Source organism: Polyodon spathula, chromosome 25 (assembly GCF_017654505.1).
Source record: "Polyodon spathula isolate WHYD16114869_AA chromosome 25, ASM1765450v1, whole genome shotgun sequence".
NCBI lineage: Eukaryota > Metazoa > Chordata > Actinopteri > Acipenseriformes > Polyodontidae > Polyodon > Polyodon spathula.
Window position 1 is genome coordinate 16,649,043 of NC_054558.1, and position 21,187 is coordinate 16,670,229.

General features: G+C 40.4%; 1 protein-coding gene across 2 annotated transcripts in view; it reads left to right on the forward strand.

The window, feature by feature from the left end:
* LOC121299432 (E3 ubiquitin-protein ligase DTX1-like) overlaps window positions 1-21,187 on the forward strand; it is a 55,401-nt gene that overhangs the window by 24,151 nt on the left and 10,063 nt on the right. For both annotated transcript variants that reach the window (XM_041227116.1, XM_041227115.1), the window contains exons 3-6: window positions 2,563-3,247; window positions 15,706-15,767; window positions 16,725-16,886; window positions 20,628-20,689. In XM_041227116.1, coding sequence (XP_041083050.1) covers window positions 2,563-3,247; window positions 15,706-15,767; window positions 16,725-16,886; window positions 20,628-20,689 — 971 coding nt within the window. The remainder of the gene's footprint in view (window positions 1-2,562; window positions 3,248-15,705; window positions 15,768-16,724; window positions 16,887-20,627; window positions 20,690-21,187) is intronic.

The following is a 21,187-nucleotide window of genomic DNA, read 5'->3' on the forward strand; positions in this document are numbered from 1 at the left end:
AAAGACATAATAGTTCCAACTAGAGGAAGGCGAGTTCATTATTTCTTCATTATGTGTTTTTCTAAAAGAGCACCACTGTTAAAAACAAAGACATTATGAGTTCATCTTTTGTTGATGAAAGGACTCACAGTTGGCCTATTGCCTTGGGGGCCCAGAGAGGAAATGAGTGCGGCTCTCATCCTGCCAGCACAGGGGGGTCACTTTTCATTCCTGGTCTCCAGCTTCCTGGAAGAGAGAGTGACACAGAAACAGCTGTGTTTGTCAGAATTGTGTTGTTAACTGTTACATTCCCATCTGTCAACCATACCGTTTAACACATAACTGTTTTACAAAAAGATGTCAAGTGTAATTCCCTTGGCACTTACAAGATGGCAGCATCATTAAAGTGATTGTAGCCAACAAAATAATTTCATAGATCGTACCTGTTTTGTACCTGAAAGAAGTACATGTTACAGTAAACATGCATTTTCCTGATCAAGATAGCTCTCAGTTTCCATTCAGAGGCCATTTCACCTCTGCATTGCCTTCTGGGTAAAAGCCTGTTACAAAGCACAACAGTCAGCAAGGCAATCAGCTGATTGTTTAATGGCAGGAAAGAAGCCATTGAAGGGGAGGGGACAGTGTCACCCTCCAGATGAATGACCTAGGAAGTGCGACACTATCAGAAAGATCCGAAGTCTTGCAATGATGTCTTTGACCTAGTGTAGTTCCAGATATAACGTTTTAAAAATAAAATGACTTGTTTTATTAAAAATAATTTAACTGCACATTTTGAACATTTGAAAAAAAAACGTTTTTTTTTTTTTACAGTACAACAACTTTAAGCATAATGCTTTAACATTGGTTCTGTGGGGAAAACAGCACAGCTTTGAGCTGAAGATACCCTTTGTGAAAAGCACAGATGATATTCTGTGTAGAGATGTCCATTAGAAGAAGCTGTGTTGTGCTGTTTTCCCCATGGAACCATTCTTACAGCAAGGTTGCCTGAATCTAAGTACCAATGAGCTGTACACAAGCTGTGAAGGGCATGTAATTAACTCAAATGAATATTTTTCTAGAAATGTTACTTTTAAAGCCAGTCATGGGCCCACAAATATTGGGTAAAAAAGCAAGCAGTAAAAAACTGTGTTTGAATTGAATTTGTGAAAAACTCATTTTATAAAATGGTGTGTTAAGAACGGGGAAAAATGAAAACAGTGTCAGTTTTAGCTCGCAGGTTAGTCAAACCACAGAAGTCAAAGAACAAGGCTCTATAAGATGTAAATGTTACCTATAAGACAGGGACACAAATGAAATATTTACTGTGAGAGTTTTTTCACCTTTATGGAACTACCATGCGGTATATTTGTCTATTGCCACATTATTATTGGACTAGAATCCACGTAGGTTGTTTTCCAAACTTTACACCTTTAAATAATAGCATCTTGTAATATGTATCATGGCTCATGATGCTAAACATCAACATATTGAAGCCTAAAGTTGTTTAAAGGTGGTGCTCACATTAAAAAGTGTAAAGTAGGACCTTCAGCAAAAAGTTCATTTCCGTAAATATTCCCTGTGATAGTTAAAGGTGAAACAACTTCCAAATATTTCAGTTTTGGCCAGCACTTGTAGACCCATCTCATAGACCTAGTCCTTTAAACTGTCATCTAGTCTATCATATCCAATAGCAGAGATTGAATAGCTCAGCTCTGTCTTTTTTTTTTGTTCATCTCAAATACCCGTTTCAGTGTGTGGTTCGTTTCAGGCGATCTGATTTTAACATAACCTTGCACAGAATGCCATTGTACCCTGAATGCCCAGAACATGCTCTGGTGACAGGTTCCTCAGGGCGGCAGTGAAGTGGCAGGCAGCTGTTGTGATAGAGCACACTGCAACACAGGGACTGGGGGCTTCCTCTCAGACACATGACAGCATCCACCAGCAGCACAGCCAAAGTGAGGGCACTTTATAAAGAATGTATTTTAAAAAAATCTTCTGTAACTTTGAGAAAAATTGGACTCACTCTCTAGAATATAGAAACAAAACCAAAGAAACATGATCATATAATCCTGGAAATCATTTAACTGTTCAGTATCTAGCTTCAAATCATTTAAATAACATTTGTTGTATCCCACTTACTATTTTATGGTTTGCCGTCGTTCTGAGTTGTTCTGGGTCCTGTTGTGGCAATGAATAGGCTTCTTCATTCTATTGAAATCATTTGACAATGTGACCTTTCAGCTCTGCCAGTCCCACCTGTTTCCTGTCTGTAGTATATCTGCAGAGGTGAAATAATCCAGGAAGTCCAAGTGTAGAAGATTTCCTGTGAGTTAGCTATGGAATCTTTCTTTAAGCTATTCTAGAACTGGATGTTTTAAAATGAAATCGTACGTTTACTTTACCTGTGTTTTCAAAACGGAACATTTGAGACCTAGGGAGGATCATGCTAAATTGTAATCATGATGCTCATCATAGTGATTTGTAAATAAAGCTCCACTTGGTACAGTCCAATGACAGTGATTTTAATTTTGTGTTAAGAACTGCTAGTAGAGATGTCATTGTGTTCTTCTCTTCCCTCAGGCACCATGCGGCCTGCGCAGCGTAACTTCTATGAGCCCTCTTCGGCCCCAGGGAAGGGGGTGGTGTGGGAGTGGGAGAACGACAGCGGCTCCTGGACCCCCTACGACATGGAGATCTGTGTGACTATCCAGAACGCCTATGAGAAGCAGCACCCCTGGCTGGACCTCACCTCGCTGGGCTTCTGCTACCTCATCGACTTCAACAGCATGACCCAGACCAACCGGCAGAGCCAGCGCAAGAGGAGGCTGCGTCGCAGGATGGACCTGGCCTACCCGCTCACCACGGGCTCCATCCCCAAGTCCCAGTCCTGGCCTGTCGGCACCAGCTCCGGCCAGCCCTGCTCCTGCCAGCAGTGCATCCTGGTCAACAGCACCCGGGCCGCCTCCAACGCCATCCTGGCCTCCCAGCGCCGCAAAGTCTATACCGGTGCCAACGGGACCCCCGGGACCCTCACTCTGGTCAGGCAGAGCAACACCTTTGCAGGCACCACTCTCTGGTCCCCAACCTCTTCGGTCAGCAGAGGCTCAGCCAAGCCAGAGCAGGTCCAGTCCCCAGGTACGGGAACCACCTACCCCAGGGTGCCTGCTCTCTCTGCCCCCACCCCCGCCTCTGGGCAGAACAACCTGAACCGGCCCGGCCCCCAGCGATTTGCCTTGGTGAGCACGCGAGGATCCATCCCACCAGGGTAAGCCAGCCCCATACCCAGGGTAATAAAGCACTCATCATGTAGGAGAACAGAATTGTTTTGAAGCATCGTTCATTAACACTGTCTGACTGACTGGGCAGTGGTATACAACACATATGTTACAACTTCTCAGGACCTACAGTAGTGTGCTTGCTTCTAGCGAATCAGATTAATATTTTAAGTCTAGCTCCTTACAGAGAACTGTCCCAATACAGTGGGTCATATGATATGTTTGAGATTCAGCTTGTGTGTCAGCATGTTTACTTCGCAACTCATGTCTGCCACAGAATTGTGGTCAGAGGAGAAGTGCAAATAAGTAATAATCCAAATAAATATGTTCTTCTGAAGGTTTATTGAAAAGAAACTTGACAGTGTAGAGCTGTACCAATACATAGCTAAATAGAAAGCCACATTTTTTCAGCTCGTATTATCCTTTTTTTTAGGTTTATTATTATAAATATATATATTATATATATATATATATATATATATATATATATATATATAATAGCTAATGCATCAGAATTAAGAATACCTGTCTGCTTCCCATTATTGATTAAGCCAATCTAGTTTGCAGACATGCTTCAAAGCTCTGAACTGCCGATGCGAGACTGGCGGGGAGGATCATGCTTAATTGTAATTACAATACACATCATAGTGATTTGTAAATAAAGCTCTGCTGGATGCAGTCCAATGACAAGAGACAGCACAGTGATTTAAATTTTGCGTGTCTGTAATTATTAACAACCAAACGAGGACCAAGCACTCATGCTTGTAAAGTCAAATCACAACATAAAAACATAGGCTAGTACAACACCAATTATTTGCTCATAGCTTCTGAAATACTATGATAAACGTCAACAGGAATGAAAATGTAGGTATGTTTTATTTGAAAGTAAGTTGTTTATAGGGGAGCTCAACTAAGCAGGAATTAGTTTTGGTATTCTGTGTTTAAAGCAATTGTAGGTAAAAACAAAAATCCATAAATGTGTTAGCTACAGCCACTCTGTAAAGCCTTTGATTAAAAAAAAATTAGAACAGCATATGGAGCCCTGTCATTTCCTCGGATCGTCTGTGACTCATGGAATAGTCTTAATCCTTCTTGTCAAGACTGTGAGTCTAACACGATGATCAAGCACATTTCAGCCCTGAGTTGCATTTGTAACTAATCACAATGACCAGCCTTTACCTTGCGGATGGTACTTTTACACGTTGTACTTCAAAGCTGGCCCAAACGGGATACATTTTAATCATAATTCATTGCTGTATTTTTACTTCCAGCTTTCTGTTTATAAAGAGCACAGACCTTGTTGGTTTACGCTCTCCAATGGTAGTTTGACTGTAGGGAGTTACACTTATATACTATAGTAAAAGCCTAGTAATGTGTATAAAACACAGTTAAAGCATGGTAAAGCATAGATAAGTATTGCATAATGTAACCATGGGAGAAACATAAGAAAAAATGCAAAAACAGTATGCAAATGTACAGTGGAAAATGATATGCAACTGCTGCACCTGCAACAGTTGGAGGTTATTAATGACATGTTCTAGTTCAGGTTATATCCCAGGAAGCCAATTATAAATCTTAAAGATTACGATTTATCTCCTAAAAAGCTCAAACTGTGCACAGATATTCTCCAAACTTTTATCATAGACCTCTATAGACCTTTCGGGTTGCATTTGGGTATAACCCGATATTGATTTTGTATTCGCTCTGTCCTTAAACCTCCTATACGTTAAACAGATGGAGATTATAAATGGCATATTCTCTGTAGTCTCTTTCTGAAATGAACCCTTCTTATGCAAATGAATGGAACCTGTAGAAAGACAACAGAAAGAATGAATCACAACACGTAGGCTGTTGGAGCCAGTATACAGTTTGCAGCACCACTTTTAAAAGCCTCCTTACCAATTTACTGCATACCTTATTAGGAGGCTGATCAATGGCTCTGCAGATAAAAGAGTGGAAAAGTGCCGACCTCCGATCCCTGTCCAGTTGGAATCTGTCGCAGGTTGACAGGCCAGGAGTGATTGCCCAGGAGGGTGTGTGGGTGTGCTACTGAAGAGACAAAAGGCCCACCACAGTAAAGAAGCAAATTTGCCGAAGCTGGGATGGCGTTCACATTGTGATATTCAATAAGGGCACCAGGGAGGGCTTATACAGCACCAGGTTTTGTTTAGCTGCCCTTGCTGACAGTTGAAGTTACCAAGGTAACTGTAGTGGTGGATTCCTTACTTACGGTATCCATGTCAAACCTTAGAGTGACACACGTATTAGAGAGCCGCTTGTCCAGTTGTAAAGGCATCGGCTACATTCTTAAGGTAAGTTAAATACTCATTCGTGAGCTATCAGGATTTCACTGGTACTGAAATTAAAGATAATGAAAAACTCCAGCTGCTACGTGTAAAATATGTAACGAGCAAGTAGCTTGAAATGACATTTTCATAGTTTGTGCCCCTTATCTAATTACGCTGTTTGATATCACTCAGTGGTTTTTTTATTCTATTGTATTATATTTGGTTTGTTCTGGGGACAAGGAGCTGCCCTTCTGTTCTAGTTTCCTGCCATAGACATATGTAGCATAGACTAGATCATCCAAAGTCTCTTTATATGAATAAGCCCTTGCATCATCTAGTGCAGAGCTGCGTATTGCCAGCAAAACAAAAGGAACATTAATCAAGTGTCAGATCATTAGATTGCATTGGCACTTCCTCATAAAGACAGTTTGGCTAATCAAGGCTATGTTACATGACTCTATGGCAGGCAGCTTGAACTCAGGTGAAAGAACCTTGGCTTATTAAAAATAAATCATCATTGCAATCAGAACCACTCAGAATGATTACAAACATCATAAGTGTAAAAAAACAAAACAATGCTACATTTTTTTTTTAAGTTAGCTTGGCAGTGAAAACTGCAAGCACCCAGTAAAAGAGATTATTGTCCGTTCATAACTTTTACAAGTTGTAAGTGGCAGTTTGCAAGCCTTTCCCCAAAGCCCTGCACTGTGAAATGGCTGTGTATCTCTGGCAGATTGAAATCATGTCCTCTCCAGGCCAATTGCTCACAGGGAAGCCCAGGACTGATGAATATTAACTCACAGAGCATGCTTGCAAGCTATCATCTGATCTGAGCATGATTTAATAATATATCAGAGACTATGGAGCTGAGAGAAACTGCCAGTGATATGAGCCTGGCCCCCAGAAGAGCAGTGATGGGGTACTGCACTGGGGTTAGCTGCTATCCCTTACAGAGACTGGGCAGTGATGGGGTGCTGCACTGGCATTAGCTGCTGTCCTTTACAGAGACTGGGCAATGATGGGGTGCTGCACTGGGGCCAGCTATCCTTTACAGAGACTGTGATAGTGAGGGGGTTAGTTATTTGTTACTGTTTAGCATTAGCTATTAGAATCTGCTGGATAATTCTTGCATTGAGCATTTCTGGGCTGAATAATGTTAGAATGAACTGCATTCTGTCCACAGCAACGCATCTTAAAATGATAACCTATTTGTGTTTGACTGGGATGTCGGAATATGATTGTACTTTGCCTGGACATTTATTCAATTACTTATTGGACATACTTTGCATGCAAATCACAGCACAGCAGGAAAGCATTCTGGGTTTTTATAATGGCTTATTTATGTCCTATATGCTGGCTGATACCAAGAAAGAACGCCGATACCATGTTGACTTCACAGATTAGGGACTGAATGTTAAAATCACTTACTCGGCTGTTCTTTAGTGCCCTTTCAAAGACAGATCAGTTGGTGGCAGGAGTGTGCCAGGCTGCAGAGCTGTCATGAGCACAGAGGAGAAGGAGGGAGAAGGAGGAAGGCAGAGAAAGGGAGGGGGGAGGATCGCTGAACCAGCATTTCCAGCCTCCCCTGGAGATGAGCAGAGGCGGAGGGCTGAGGCTTTTGTGCAGAATTAGAATTAGGAATTGTCGGAAAGCAGATTACAGTAAGTCTGGCAGTCGTGGGACCTGCTGGGAAAAAGAGAGACAACATTGCATGAGTGAAGGTTCCTGACTGGGCATCCAGAATAGGAGAAACTACTCCTACCACACCAGGACAGAACTGATTGTACAGCACATGAGGTGCTGAAGATGTCTGAATTGCTCTGCAGGGATACAGGGCTGTCCCTTAACGATTGTTGTCTCTAATTGCTACAGCAAAGTTCTATTAGGGGTGGAACTACCACAATAGTCTTCCTTATAGTGTTGAACAATCAGTCATTTATTTGTGCAGGATCTTCAGTTAGCATAAACTATAACTGTACCTTATAATGCTGTGAATACTGAGGCTGCATGAGATTATCTAAGAAAAGAGCTGGAAGAAAAGCTATTAAAACCCCACATACAAGGTTTTAATAAGGTATATTATCCATTTTGCTATTGTCACAGGTTACCATGCCATTATGCTGTAATGCATACTTATAAACATCTCCACCCCCACATTTGCGAATGTGCTTATCTCTAGCCATGGGGGCGCACAGGCACATGGGGTGTGTATTAAAACCAAAAGAAGACTATCTGCATTTTCACAGGCAACAGTGTAAGGCAGTGTTATATTTTACATGAGAGAAGCGGTCAGACTCCTCTAGGGAGGGGCTCATGTGTAGCCTGATTCCTGGCACAGTACTGTCTGAGTTTGATGAATGTGTTGTTCTAAGTTAAACACATGTTGGGGTGCCCAGTGGCTCCCCTAGTAAAAGCACTTGCTTGGAGTGCAGGGCGAGTCAGGCAAGCATGGTTGGAATCCAACATGGCTGAGCTGCTGCTGGAGTCACAGATGGAGAATGAACTGTCTGCAGAAAGGGTATGGTCTGAATTTGTTTCAGCTCATTTGTCCGTGATGGGATGTGTTTTGATGGACCGGCGGTGGCATAACTTGTGTATCCTGTCAGTCCAATAGAGCAGTTTTTAATTGAATTGAATCCAGTGCAGTGGAAGAGACAGGATGGAGAGAAAGGGAATGACAGAATAACCAGTGAAAAACCAGGACAGAGAAAGAGAGCATCTTTACCAAAGTGGAAGACAAATAAAAGTTCCCAGTTCTACCATTATAATCCCATTGCAGTAGACTGCAGCAACCTCAGCAGAACCATTCCCCCTTGACATATTCTGTAGTTTTGGAATATAAAGGGTACCACAAAGAAACTTAAAAAAATCTTGTGTTGATAAAGACTTTTATAAACTTTTGTCCAAGATTATAGTGAGTTTATTTTTAGTACTTAATCTGATCACAACATGAAAAGCATAGTAAATCTAAGAGAGAGAGAGAGAGAGAGAGAGAAAGAGAGAGGTGTCAAGTGTGAAGATGCAGTTCCCAGGCGAGTGGGTCTATGAACAGGAAGCCACAGCTCTCACCGGAATGTAGTCGCGTGGTTACAAGACCGCTCGAGTTGCACTGAATAATTTGAGCAACAACCCCCTAACGCAGATTGTAAACAACAATGCGCCAAGCTGACTTCCCCACCCACTCACTTCTCTCAGCTTCAGTCAGACAACCATAAACACAAAACAGAAACTAACTGCGGCAGGTGCGCTGTCACGAGTTTCGCATGTGGCACACAACACAGCGTACATGCATCACTGCAGGAAAATATAGGCTGTAGGGCCTAGTGTTTACGCGACTGGGAGATAGGTTGGTCTCGCGGTTAAAGTTCTCAAAACAAAGTAACGATGTTAATCTTTGTTCTAATACCCTGCCGTTTCTTATGTAAGTATCACTCACCTTGACAAGCAAGTAAAAAAGCAGAATACTTGGTTCCAACCTACTGGAACCCCTTCACTATGTGCGCTTACTGGTAATATTGATATGGGTCATTCCAGCTCAACTGGTTCACATTCTGGGGAGGCTCCTCCCATTGTGGTTGATGATACAGAAGGGTTCATGTGGTGGACAAAAGAGTTCCAGGGTTTAAACAAGAAAACATGGAATGGTTAAGAGCAACAAGATTACCCATAGAGATCACAACTGGATCCCGGAAAGATGCAATGCATTCAATACAGAAATGTCACAACCTTTATTCAAGGATAGAGTAGGAGAGGATACAAAATGCTTCTAACTGGGTAACGCAAAAATAATCAGAGTTGTTTATGTCTTTCCTCTCGATTGGCCATTAAGAACCATTGTGTTTTCTGTATATACCATTAACCGTTTAGTCATTATGATTAATTAAGTCATTTTGTTTTCTTTAGTTATGTTACTGTGGGGGGGGGGGGCTCTGATTTCAAAGCTTGGAGATGCCCCTTTTGTGACATCGCTGCTACCAGCTGGCCATTGAAATATTCAAAATACACATGCTTTGGAACACACACATGTGTAGTATAAAGTAAAATAACGCCTCCCTTCAAAGGCTGAGCACTGTGTTAACTTGGAGAATCAAAGTGAGTGCTATTTCGCTCATTAATTGCGACTGAAGTGCGCTCGGGTCTCCAGGGTGCTAAAGTGAAGATGTACGGATGACAGGATTATACACCTTGCCAATTTTAGGTTGCTGCAAAATGTATCACGTGATCATGTAATGTTCATTAGCATTTGGGTGAGAACAGCGACTTTGCCACCACCTATGCTGACAATAATTTATTACCTTATAGATTATTTTTAAGCTTGGTTTGATCTGCTGAACTGGTGGATGCAAGGAATTGTACAAGAGATTTAAGCCCCTCTGTCTGTCTGTCTGTCTGTCTGTGTGTACAATTAATTCAGTACCTGTAAAAGGTGAGGGGCAAACAGCATTCGAGACTCTGTCTGTCTGTCTGTCTGTCTGTCTGTGCTGCGTTCAGTTCCTGTGAAAGGGAGGGACTACACTGGAGACTAATTTCCTCTCTCCCTTTCAGTCTGTATGTGTGTATTGAATTCAGTGCTGGGCAGGTACAGAGATAATAAGATTTCCTGTGGATTGCCTTAAGCAAAGTTCATTATTTAAGTAAGAATATGCAATTCATCTTGTTTTGCATAATGAATGTATTAGCTGATAACTCTGTAGTCAGCATAAACTAACTGTTCCTAATTTGGTTAATATTGCAGGGAATATTTCTGCATAATTTAGGGTGAGTTTAGACTGTAGGTTGGGGGTTTAAACAGTTAAGCAGAATGGAGTTTGTGTTGCTTAATGTTGCAAACATTGAGCAGTAGTTCCTTGTTTTGTGTGTGTGTGTCTGTGTGTGTGTGTGTGTGTGTGTGTGTGTGCAAGACAAGATTAGAGTACATTAGAGTTAGAGGTTTGACAAACTTCGAGTACATCTAATCCTTTGTACAGATGTCGTCCCCTGCCTGGAACTCAACAGCACAATTCTACAGAAAAGAACATTCTTCTGGTTAAAAGCTTGAGTCATCACCCATGCGTCTACACACAATGCATTTACATATTGTATAATACACATGCTTGGCTTGAAAAACATGCACAACATGTAACTCTGTTACAGACACTGTTGGGAAAATGTATAATCTTTTTCATAAGCCTTTTACATTTGCAGTTACTGTAGTTAGGTTCTCTATTCCAACAAGCTTTTTCCAAACTTCCTCGATTAAAGTGTTCTTGTCAACAGTGTCAAAACTCAGTGTCAGTATAGTCTCTTAAATCGGTTCACGTTAGACTTGTTGGGAATTATGAGTGAGCCAGATGTGCGTGAAAACAGTATTGACAAAATCAAAAGTACCTAGGTATTGGTCAGTACATTGTTATACTGTAGCACGTTGTAATGTTATGCATAAATTGAGGATAGACCGCGAACGTTCCTAGAGTACTGTAGCTGTTCCACGAATGAGAATAGCCGTAGAGGTTAAGTGTTGTTTATAGCTGTCTTCTTGAGTTATATAACTACTGGACTCTATGAATGTTCAAGGGGTATTCTGTTTATGTAAAAATGATAATCTGGAAAAGAAAGCATGCTTAAACCTAATTTAAACAACTGAGTTTTTAATGCAGGCTTTTGGTACCGGGGCCTCTTACATAACCCAACATCTGGTGCCCTTTGATCACAATAGTATTGTTTGTCAGGGAAATAGTAAACGTTTAGCTTCCCTGATCCGCAGCAAAAAGCCTATGATCAGCTCAATAGGACCAGCTCATGATATCCCCCCCCAGCTTGACGTCTTAGATTCAATCTTCCTCCACCCCATCCACCACCCATCCCAGGATGGGATGTCGGTCTCGCCAGGGTCTGTTCATTTAATGCAATGCTAAGATTAACTCCTGTATCATGTATGACATATCACTGGGACTGATTTCCCATCAGATGTCACACACTGCTGTTCAGTTACATGGATCAGAACTCAGATCTCTTAGAAGTGTGTTGTCTCACCTCTGCTGTACTATAGTTCAGTACAATTTGATGTGTGGGTTGTGAGGAATGCTGTGGATGCTGTATCATTGGTCTTCAAAGGAGAGCCGAACTGCAGTGAGAGTATGTAAGGTAACACTGTGGAAATGCTTTGGAAATGAAATCATAAAGGTAGTTTGTTAGTATTGTCGTAGCAGATTTAGTAAAGAAAGAAAGCTAGAAACGGTGTGTTGTAGTTCGCTAATACAATAAGCTACCTTCACTCAGAAAGTTGATATGATAGCTTACGTTTGCCCAGAAATTTAAACATGTTCTTCCAAAATAGCATCACAGTTCAAAGCAAATGAGAATTCGGGATTTCACAGTTCCTATTATATCATGCGGGCAGTGGGGTTCCGGTGTAAAAAGGCGGTAACGGGAAACTTCTGACTGCAGGGACTAAACTATTCCAATGATAGACTTGATGTCATGCTTTAACAATGGCTATATTTAGATCACTGTTTAGATACATTAAATGATTCTCATAATGTTAACAGGTAAATCCATATTGATATATAACTGGAAAAAAAAAAAACTGCCCATTGCTAAATGATCATTGAACTAAGCTTGCTATTGTATTCCTTCTGAGTGTCATCTCATACTGTATGTGTGTCTTTATTCCTCTAGTAAAAGCTAGGAATTTAAAAGTATTAATAACTCATCCCCAGCAGAACAGAAGATTGGTAGGTACAATAATACAGTATACTTCAGGACATTGATTAGAAAGGCAATTCCAGATCAACTGTTGCTTATAATGAACCTGCAGTTACTTAGTGTATTTGGGACTTAGATACAGTACAATGTCATTCCTGGTCATTTACATTACCCACTGGCTTAGTGTTCTGCCTAAGGTTGTGGTGAATTCTCGGTACAAAGCAATTAAAGACAGGAGTAAACTCTTTGAAAATATGGCCCAAGAATGTGGTCCAGTTGAGCTGGCATGACCCATTATAAATATCATCAGTGGTTAGTGGCTAGCTACTGTAAATGGTTCAACATACTACAGCACAATGTATAACCCAGCTACTGGTACCTGTGCTGCCTGACTGGCTGGACAAAGCTGTTCAGGTGAGAAGAGGGAGGGAGAAGGTTTCACGCCAGTGTTCACGATCATATCCACAGAGATTAAGAAACCTCCTGCACTTCAGAGACTCGGTTACCATAGTAGTGGTTCACACGTCTTCATAGCCAATACTTGACATAGATGTGCTCTTTACCCCATTGGGAAAAAGCTCTGGGGTGAGATGAGGGTTGGAACAGGAGGCGGGTGCAACACAAGGAACGTTGACAACACAGGCAAACATAATCACAAGTCACAAAGGACCAAGAGCCAGCTTCTTGAAAAATAAAAACAACACAAACCTGTGCAAATATTCTTATTTCAAGGTCGTTCTGCATCTCCTGTTCGATGACAAGACCGTGCTTTCAGTCTGTACATAAAAAACACAAACGTCTTCAGAACAGCTGTACAAACCAACTGGCAAAATCAGAAGACCAAAATGACGTTCAGATTTAAAATTATTTTGATTTATGAAAAATGTATCCAAAAATGTGAGAAACTAGAGACTCATATACAACTAATTATAACAAATAAAACGTAGGGGAGGGCAGAGCGTGTGCCCACAGGAGAGGAGATTGAAAGAGGCCGACAGTGAGTAGTGAGTCGGAACCTGCTAATCCCAGGCAGGAAGTGCACTGATCGCCTTGGTTACGCAGGAGTGCCCTGATGTCACAGGATTTCTGATGGTCCCAGAAGAGATTAGAGTCTCCCTAAATAGCCTCCTTAGACTTGAGTCACTACCAAGTTTTGACTCACAACACACCAAGCTCTCCCGAAGAGACATGCTGCTTTATGTTTATTACAAGGGCAAATAAAGCGACTCAGTGCAGTACACAATGAAGATTACCTTGTACCAGAGGTAAGGGGCTTGGTTTTGAGTTTTAGACTCTAGAAAACAAATGTGTCTTTTTCAGTGTCTGTGTTTTTAAGTTTTGGATGACATGAAAATATCTAGCTCAGCAATATGAGTGGCTCACTAGAGGAAAAAAAAAATACAGTGCATTTTAGCACTCGTAACCAAGCACTTTTAAAAATAATATTTATGTAGAATTAATGTACTAATGTGCAGTTGTGCAGTGATTTTCTGTAGAAAATGTTAAAAAATACCACATTATGACTGCAGTAAACACTGTTTTGTTTAGATATCAAACTATCGCTGTGGCTGTAAATGCTAAACAATAAAATGACTAAGAAGGACCTTGTGAGGGACTGGAACGTAAAAACTTGCTGTAGTAACCGATGCTGTGGCATTTTCCTTTTAAACAAAAAGCAAATGTGGCCGATATGGATTATCCTAAGTGTGATTAAGTTAGAGGAATACATACTCAACAGAACAGCAGCCAGAATCTTCTGTTCACTTTTTATTTTAATAATAAAAGTTGCCTTTATCACAGACTTGATTTATTATTCCTGTGCATCAAAACGTGAACCATACCTTCTTCTACTGTACTTCTAACATCAAGCTAACCCACAGTGCTGTTGTTAGTTTCAGCACTGGTGATCATGCTCACAGGGTTAGCACACTGAAGAAGGCACTATCTGAAACATTTGTCTAATTGACTTAGTTTCTTATGGTTATACCTGATTGAGTGTTGAAGTTGTGGATGAGGCTAAGAGCTCCTCAGACTGTTCACCTATGCGAAACACATGTAACTTGTTCATGTAAACCAATATGGGCTGAAATTCAGACTGCAGTAAAAATCTAAATCAACAAACATCATGATGAAGCAAGCAAACAGTTAGCAGGGGACCAAGTTTATATCTGATCTCTTTATATCTCTGTTGATTTCTGACCAGTTCTTGTGGTCTCTGCAGAGCAGATGGAATTAGTGGGGGACCCAGTTTGATATCTGAACTTCATGACAGCTACTTTAACAACCAGCTTGCATGGTGCAAATTGAAATGTACCATTAATCAAAGCAAGGTCACTAATTAGATGGGTACAGAAACATGCATCTAGAACATTAGAGCTGACGCTGCTGTGGCAGTGCTGGAACTTCCCCTTACAGAAAATATACCATCATAATCCCAGTGTGTTACTGTGAAGAATCATTAGCAGATACCAGCAATTGCAACACTGTGGATCGGGAACAAATATCTGGTCTTGAAATGGTACGTGATACTGTAATTGATTATGGTGTACGGTGTATGAGTTAAATTGAAAATATTACCACTGCAGTACCATTCCAGTGGCAACCTCATATCATTGTAGCTATCCTTGCGACACACTGCATTGCCATTGAAGATCATAGTCTTGCATTTTATTAACTGAACTGTGTCCAAGGCATGTGCTATTCATAAGTGCTTGAATACGCTGTGCATGAAAAAAAAGGCAAGATGTTACTGTTTTATGTTGCTGCTGCTGCCCAGTACAGCAGCTATGCTGTTTTCAGTTCTCTGGAGCACGTAGACCCTTGAATGATTAATTGAGAAGGTTGATCCCATACACGTGAGCCACTAATCAGGGATAAGACAGTCAAGAAAGGACACAGAGGTTATCCCACAACAAAGAGCCTCCAGATTAACAGGCACAGTGCTGTATTCACAGGGGAAAACTGCTATTGAGCAAAATGTGAAACAAATCAGGACATCAGATCTGGAGCCAGGCCAGATCTGATAAAGTGTAGAAACAAGGGGGTGGCAGGGTTACCTACAGTGCTGTACTATTAGATTGCCACCTCCAATGTATAAACCATGCAAAAAGAACAAGCCAAAACAATATCCTTTAGACACCAAGTGTCGTGCATTTCGTATTTTTCACCATACCTGCAAGTTCAGCAGCCTTACCCAAGGGATGTAACGTTAAAGTCACAACACAATCCGTATGGCAATACCTGTGTTGGTCATGACGGGTTGTTTTATATGACTTGCAATGCGATAAAAGTATCATTATGAATCACATAAGAGAAATCAACCATTCATTGCTAAGGATTTGTCAAAATGTCAGTAGAAGGGGTAAGGGTATATATTGCACACGAGAGGTTATTGCTCTGTCTGAGCTGCTTCTCCTGTTGATGGGGTGTGGAGATATCGGTTATACCCCTCTAACCCTTGTCACTGTGTTTTCCAGGGTCCCTGCACTTCCTGTGAAGAACCTTACTGGCTCTGGCCCAGTTCACCCAGCATTGGCAGGTGAGAGGCTGTACTGGTTTTACTCGAATTGTCCCTTGAAACAGGTTAAACTCACTTTAGCTGTTTGAAACAGGCACAAATGTGGGATGAAGTACCATTATTTCCCTGTCCTAATGCACTCTTCAATCAGCCTTCCAGAAGCAGGGGGGCTGTTAGCAAAAACAAGCTGAGAACACATGAACACTGCTCCTTTTGATTTCTGATCAATTTGATTGAGTACTGACTTCTGTGTTGCCAATGGTTACTTAAAGTCATTGCTTGAATCTTAGTGAAAGTGAATTGATTCACTATTGATTACAGTTAATTTATTTAAATTACTAAGAATGACTTACTACTTTTAAGTGAGTAGGATAAGCTGTGCTTGTCCACATACTGTGTACAGTCATTGTGTTACTTTTAACAGTATTGGATGAAATTGTATTTATACTATGCTTGTGGGTATACCAGAGCTTATTTTGTTTTCCTTTCAATGGCCAGCAATATCACATTAACAGCTTTGCCAAGCTTTGAAATGAGAGCTCCCAACAGCACCTGCAGTCCTAAATCTGTAAAACAGAAATAAATGACTTCATTAAATCTTAATGAGCAAATGTTTAATTAGAAAACTTAATGGCTCTTCGTGGGTCAAAAATAATCAATGAGTGAAGGGAAACATACATAAACAACTCAGGACCTAGTACTTCCTCCCTCATTGGTGATTTTTGCAGAAGCCTCTTAGAACCATTGTGCATCCATCCTCTATAAAATACACTAGTTTTAAGAATGTTTGTTGATTCTTTTAAGGATACGGCTCTTTTCATAGAGTCCCATAGATAATCAATGAACAAGAAATTGAGTTAGAACTATGACAAACTGTCCCTGTTTCCTATGAAAAAAATTGAGCTACTAAACCTGCAGGATAAAAAGTGTGAAGTGTCCAGTACATTGAGTGTCTTGTGTTGACCATGTCCCGAGCAGGCATGACTGGCATCCTGATGTGTGCAGCGGGCCTCCCTGTGTGTCTGACCAGGGCCCCCAAACCCATCCTGCACCCCCCTCCCATCAACAAGGGCGACATAAGGCCTGTTCCGGGGGTAAACGGCACCTGCCGCAAAACCAAGAAGAAGCACTTGAAGAAAGGTAAGGGCCCGGCTGGATTTCTGCACTGAGATACCGTTAGCGTATGTGCAGGGATGGAAATTAGGACTGGGTGATCAATGAACTGACAGACAACACAACGCGGAGCGTCCAAAAAAATCTGACAAACAGGTTTCATGTTAAAAAGAAAGGTTATCATCTAAAGTACTTCAGGGAGTCTTCGGGACACAGTAATGAAGCTTCTGAGCATCGCGGTGATATAAATAATTCAACCCCGTCCTCCTCCATGCATGTCTCTTCTAAAGCTGTCGGATGTAATTGTGTAGTTTTGATTTCTGTTTTCAAAGCCAGAACATTACCGGGCAGTTGTGAGCCCACAGGGGGGTCAGTTTTGGTCTCCAGTACATTGTTCAGTCTCACACGACACAGTGGTTTCTTATATGGTTAATGGCTGCAGTTCATATCAGAGGTGCAATCCAGTCCAGTCTGGTCTGAGTGAATGAAAGGTGGTGTACTGTACGGTATATATAACCAAAGGTCACTGCATTGTATAATTCGGTTGTTTATAAAGTGTTTTATGTAGTCAACAAGGAGAAGAAATGTACCACTTTATGTAGTACAGTATAGAAATCAAGGCAGTCTAGTAATCGTATTTAATTAAACACTGTTTTAATATCGAGAGCTTTTAAACTACAGTGGTATAATATTTTATCTTGATGTTCATTTTAGCTTAGCAGCTGAATTTCATGGCCTGGTTTCACTTATCCCGGTAATCTCTCATTCCACCACAGCTCATTCCAGCACAAGGTTAACAAATAAATAACATAGACATTAATCCGATGACTCCAAAGCTGATTACAATTGGCGTGCGTGCCAAATCAAAAATTACTTTTAATTCATGTTCTATTAAGTAGAAAACGTACTGGACCTTCAATCTCCTTTGTAGTTTCTCTTTTATTACAATACGTTTTGACATTTTCTTTGCACTGGAAACGTTTGGTTCTGAAATTAACAAGGCTAGCTCACACATAACAGAAGTAGTTGATGTGAATTAGGTCACGCTTTAAAAGTGTCAAATCCTTTGAGCAAAATGGTCACGATAATTTGAGTTGACTTCGTCATGAGTTCAAAAATAACCTGGCAAAAGATGCATCAGGAGGGGATTTGAAGTTTTCTGATTAGAACTGGTGTTAGGGCATGCAAACAGACAGATTGTATATACAGACAACAGTGAACGCCATACAACAGGACACGAGTCAGAGAGAAATCAAATGAAAGATTAACCTCAATAATTTAGACAAGCTTTTGGTTTTAGCTCAGGGAAATCGTCTAGAACTGCGTTAGTTTGGTTAAATTTATTATCCCAGCTGTATAACATTAATGGATAAACGAGGAAATCTATATTTTTCATTAATTTGTGTTTTCCATAGTGAATGTTTGGAAAGTCTTTTTTTTTTGGTGTTAAATATTACAGTTTTGCTAGCATTTTTTAAATAAATATAAAAGCAGTTTCATATTTAGTAAGCTTTTCATATGCTGGTTCCAGAAGAACACAGGTTGAAAGCACACAGGTCATGCTTTTTTCCAGACTGAGCTGGGCAGACACTTGCTTTGGTTCTGTATTCTCAGGGGCTCTTTTGTGTCTGTGTGTGTCTGTCATGCTTGCAGAATGACAATTAGAAGCGGCTTGCCTCAAAACGCTTGGCAGGGATTGTGTTTGACATTCATTCCCAGAATGTGATTCTCATTTAACATTCAGATTAAAGCAAGCCCAGAACACCAGTCTTTGGTCCTGTAGATCAGTGGTTCCCAGCTTGTGATCTGTGAGTAAACTCTATGTGGTCCGCAAACAACTCCCTAAATTCGGTTTGCAAAAAAAACAAACATTTCAACACAAACACACACTGTGTTACTACAATATGTATTATTAAGCAACTCTAAGCTTTAACCACATTATGAAATTACCTATATTATATATATATATGATTGCATATATATATATATATATATATATATATATATATATATATAGATATATATGTATGTAGCCTGCATTGCTCTTCTTTATCTGTTTTCTTTTAGTATGGGTGTGTTTATAAATTAATATATATTACAGCTGCCTTTGATGCAATACCAAGCATCGCCATTAAAGCCACCATTGAATGAAACAGCTTTCTAATGTGAAACAAGTACTAAGTAAATAACTGTTACACGTTATAAAGGCACATTTATCTTGTCAAAATTACAGACTTATTTTGTTTTAGCCAGCATTATTTAAAAAAAAAATCTGTGCTCATTCTAATGCTTGTTTTCACTGTTCAAGGAAAAAAGCAAGTAATCTGAATGTCCCAGCTTTTCCGCTCTGCATACAAATAGCACTCTGCATTGCATGTTCCTCGGTTGGAATGACTAAATTAAAACAAACAAACAAAAAACCTATTAACTACAGTTTTAGTACTTCCCATTTTCAATACTGTTAAAGATGTGCTACAATGTTGCCAGGGATAAAGCCATATCCATATTTCGATATTTTCAGAGAGGTTGACTGCGTATAGTCACACAAGTTAATGTGAAACAAAAAGAGGCTATATTTGCTGCTTGACTTGTGCAAAATGACAACATTCCTTGATGAACTGATATCAAAGATTCAAACCCAGGAACCTCATAAAGTTAGGTATGTTATATACAGTAAATACATTACTTTCTTCATGAACTAATACATATACACATACAAATTAGTTTCAAAATGCTGTTGTGAAGAAATGAGTGGGAAGTGGTCCATGGAAAAAATCCAAACACCAAGGTGGTCCCAACATCGAAAAAGGCTCAAGATGATAAATTTTGTAGTTTAAGAGCTAACTTCACAGCAGCTAACTCCATCTAGCCAGAATCGTGGATTAGGAATTCCGAAGCAGGGATTTTTAGAAGCTGGAATTGGGGGATCGGGGCTTAGAAGCTCAGAATAGGGACTTTCAGTACAGGGAGAATTGTTACTGTACATGGGGATCACGATGTGGAAAATGTTTCCTTGTTCATTTTCTTTCTTTAAACATTTTATTATTTATTATTGAATTATTTATTTATAGACTTATTTATAGCAGGGTTTATGGAAATCACTGGTGAAAGTTTAACAATATCCACACTTTACTAGCTGCCACAGTTTTTTTATTCCCTTTCTTTGGCGTTTCTTAAGAATGTAGTTTAACATGCTTTCTCTAAACAAGATAGCTCTCCAATTGAATGTACTCGATGTAAATCTCTGATACCCACTTCTACAGTAAAATTCCCATTCCTTGGTGTTGAAAATCACCATTCCCTGATCCCTGATTCTAATTTCTATGCAGTACACAGACACCTAAATACCACTGCGTTAAAAATCCTAATCCTGTAAACATGGACCTCTTCCAAGTGTATATTTATATGGGTATACTATTCCAGAAACATTGCTTCTGTGGGCTGTGCATTGCAGCCTGTAGGTGATGCATTGTGCACTGAACCAAGTGCAACACAATCAGCCTCCGTTAATAAGCATGGTAAATAAAGAAACAACAATACAGAAGGACAGATAACACACGTAATAGAGTATTTAACAGAGAAATACTGAGAAAACGTATGAAGTGTCCCTTTCAGTTTGTGACACAGTGGTCCTTGATTTTCCCACTGGCCCTTGACTAGTCAGTCGCAGCTGTCAATGAAGTGTTGAGTCAAGCAATGAGTAATTTGGTTTCATTTGCATTTGGCCAGTTTCACAATTCATTTTTTATTTGTGGTTTATTTTAACAGGGAAGAACCCAGAGGATGTGGTGAAGAGATACATGGAAAAAGTGAAGGCGGTTCCTGATGAGGTAAGGGGAGAGCTCAACCTAGCGTGTTAGTGTGGTGCACTGGCTACAGGTGTAGGTGCCAAGACAGCATCCCCTTCCAGCTCTGCCAGCAAGCGAAAGGGCCTCAGTTTTCTATGGAGGAGCTGGACAATAAATTAATAACGTTTACATGGGAAAATAGGATGCCTCTGGGGTGACTGATTCATTTAGGGTCTGAATCATTGATGAACAGTCTTACAGCCTCATCACACTGAACCAGTGCTGCCCTCGCTGCCAATGGTTGACTTATATCAGGGGCTCTGAAGCCAAAAATGTGGGTTGCTACAAAGTACCTGCAGCATGTAACAATATCACCTTTCAACAGCTCTGTCTATATATATATATATCATCATTCTTTGGAGTAGGTGGGACTGGAGAGTTGACGGTCGCATTGCGATGTGAACTGAATGCAATGAGAAAGTCTGTTCAGAGGAGGCAAATAGGATTCTTCTGGCAAGCACAGAGCCAGCTAAAGGCAGA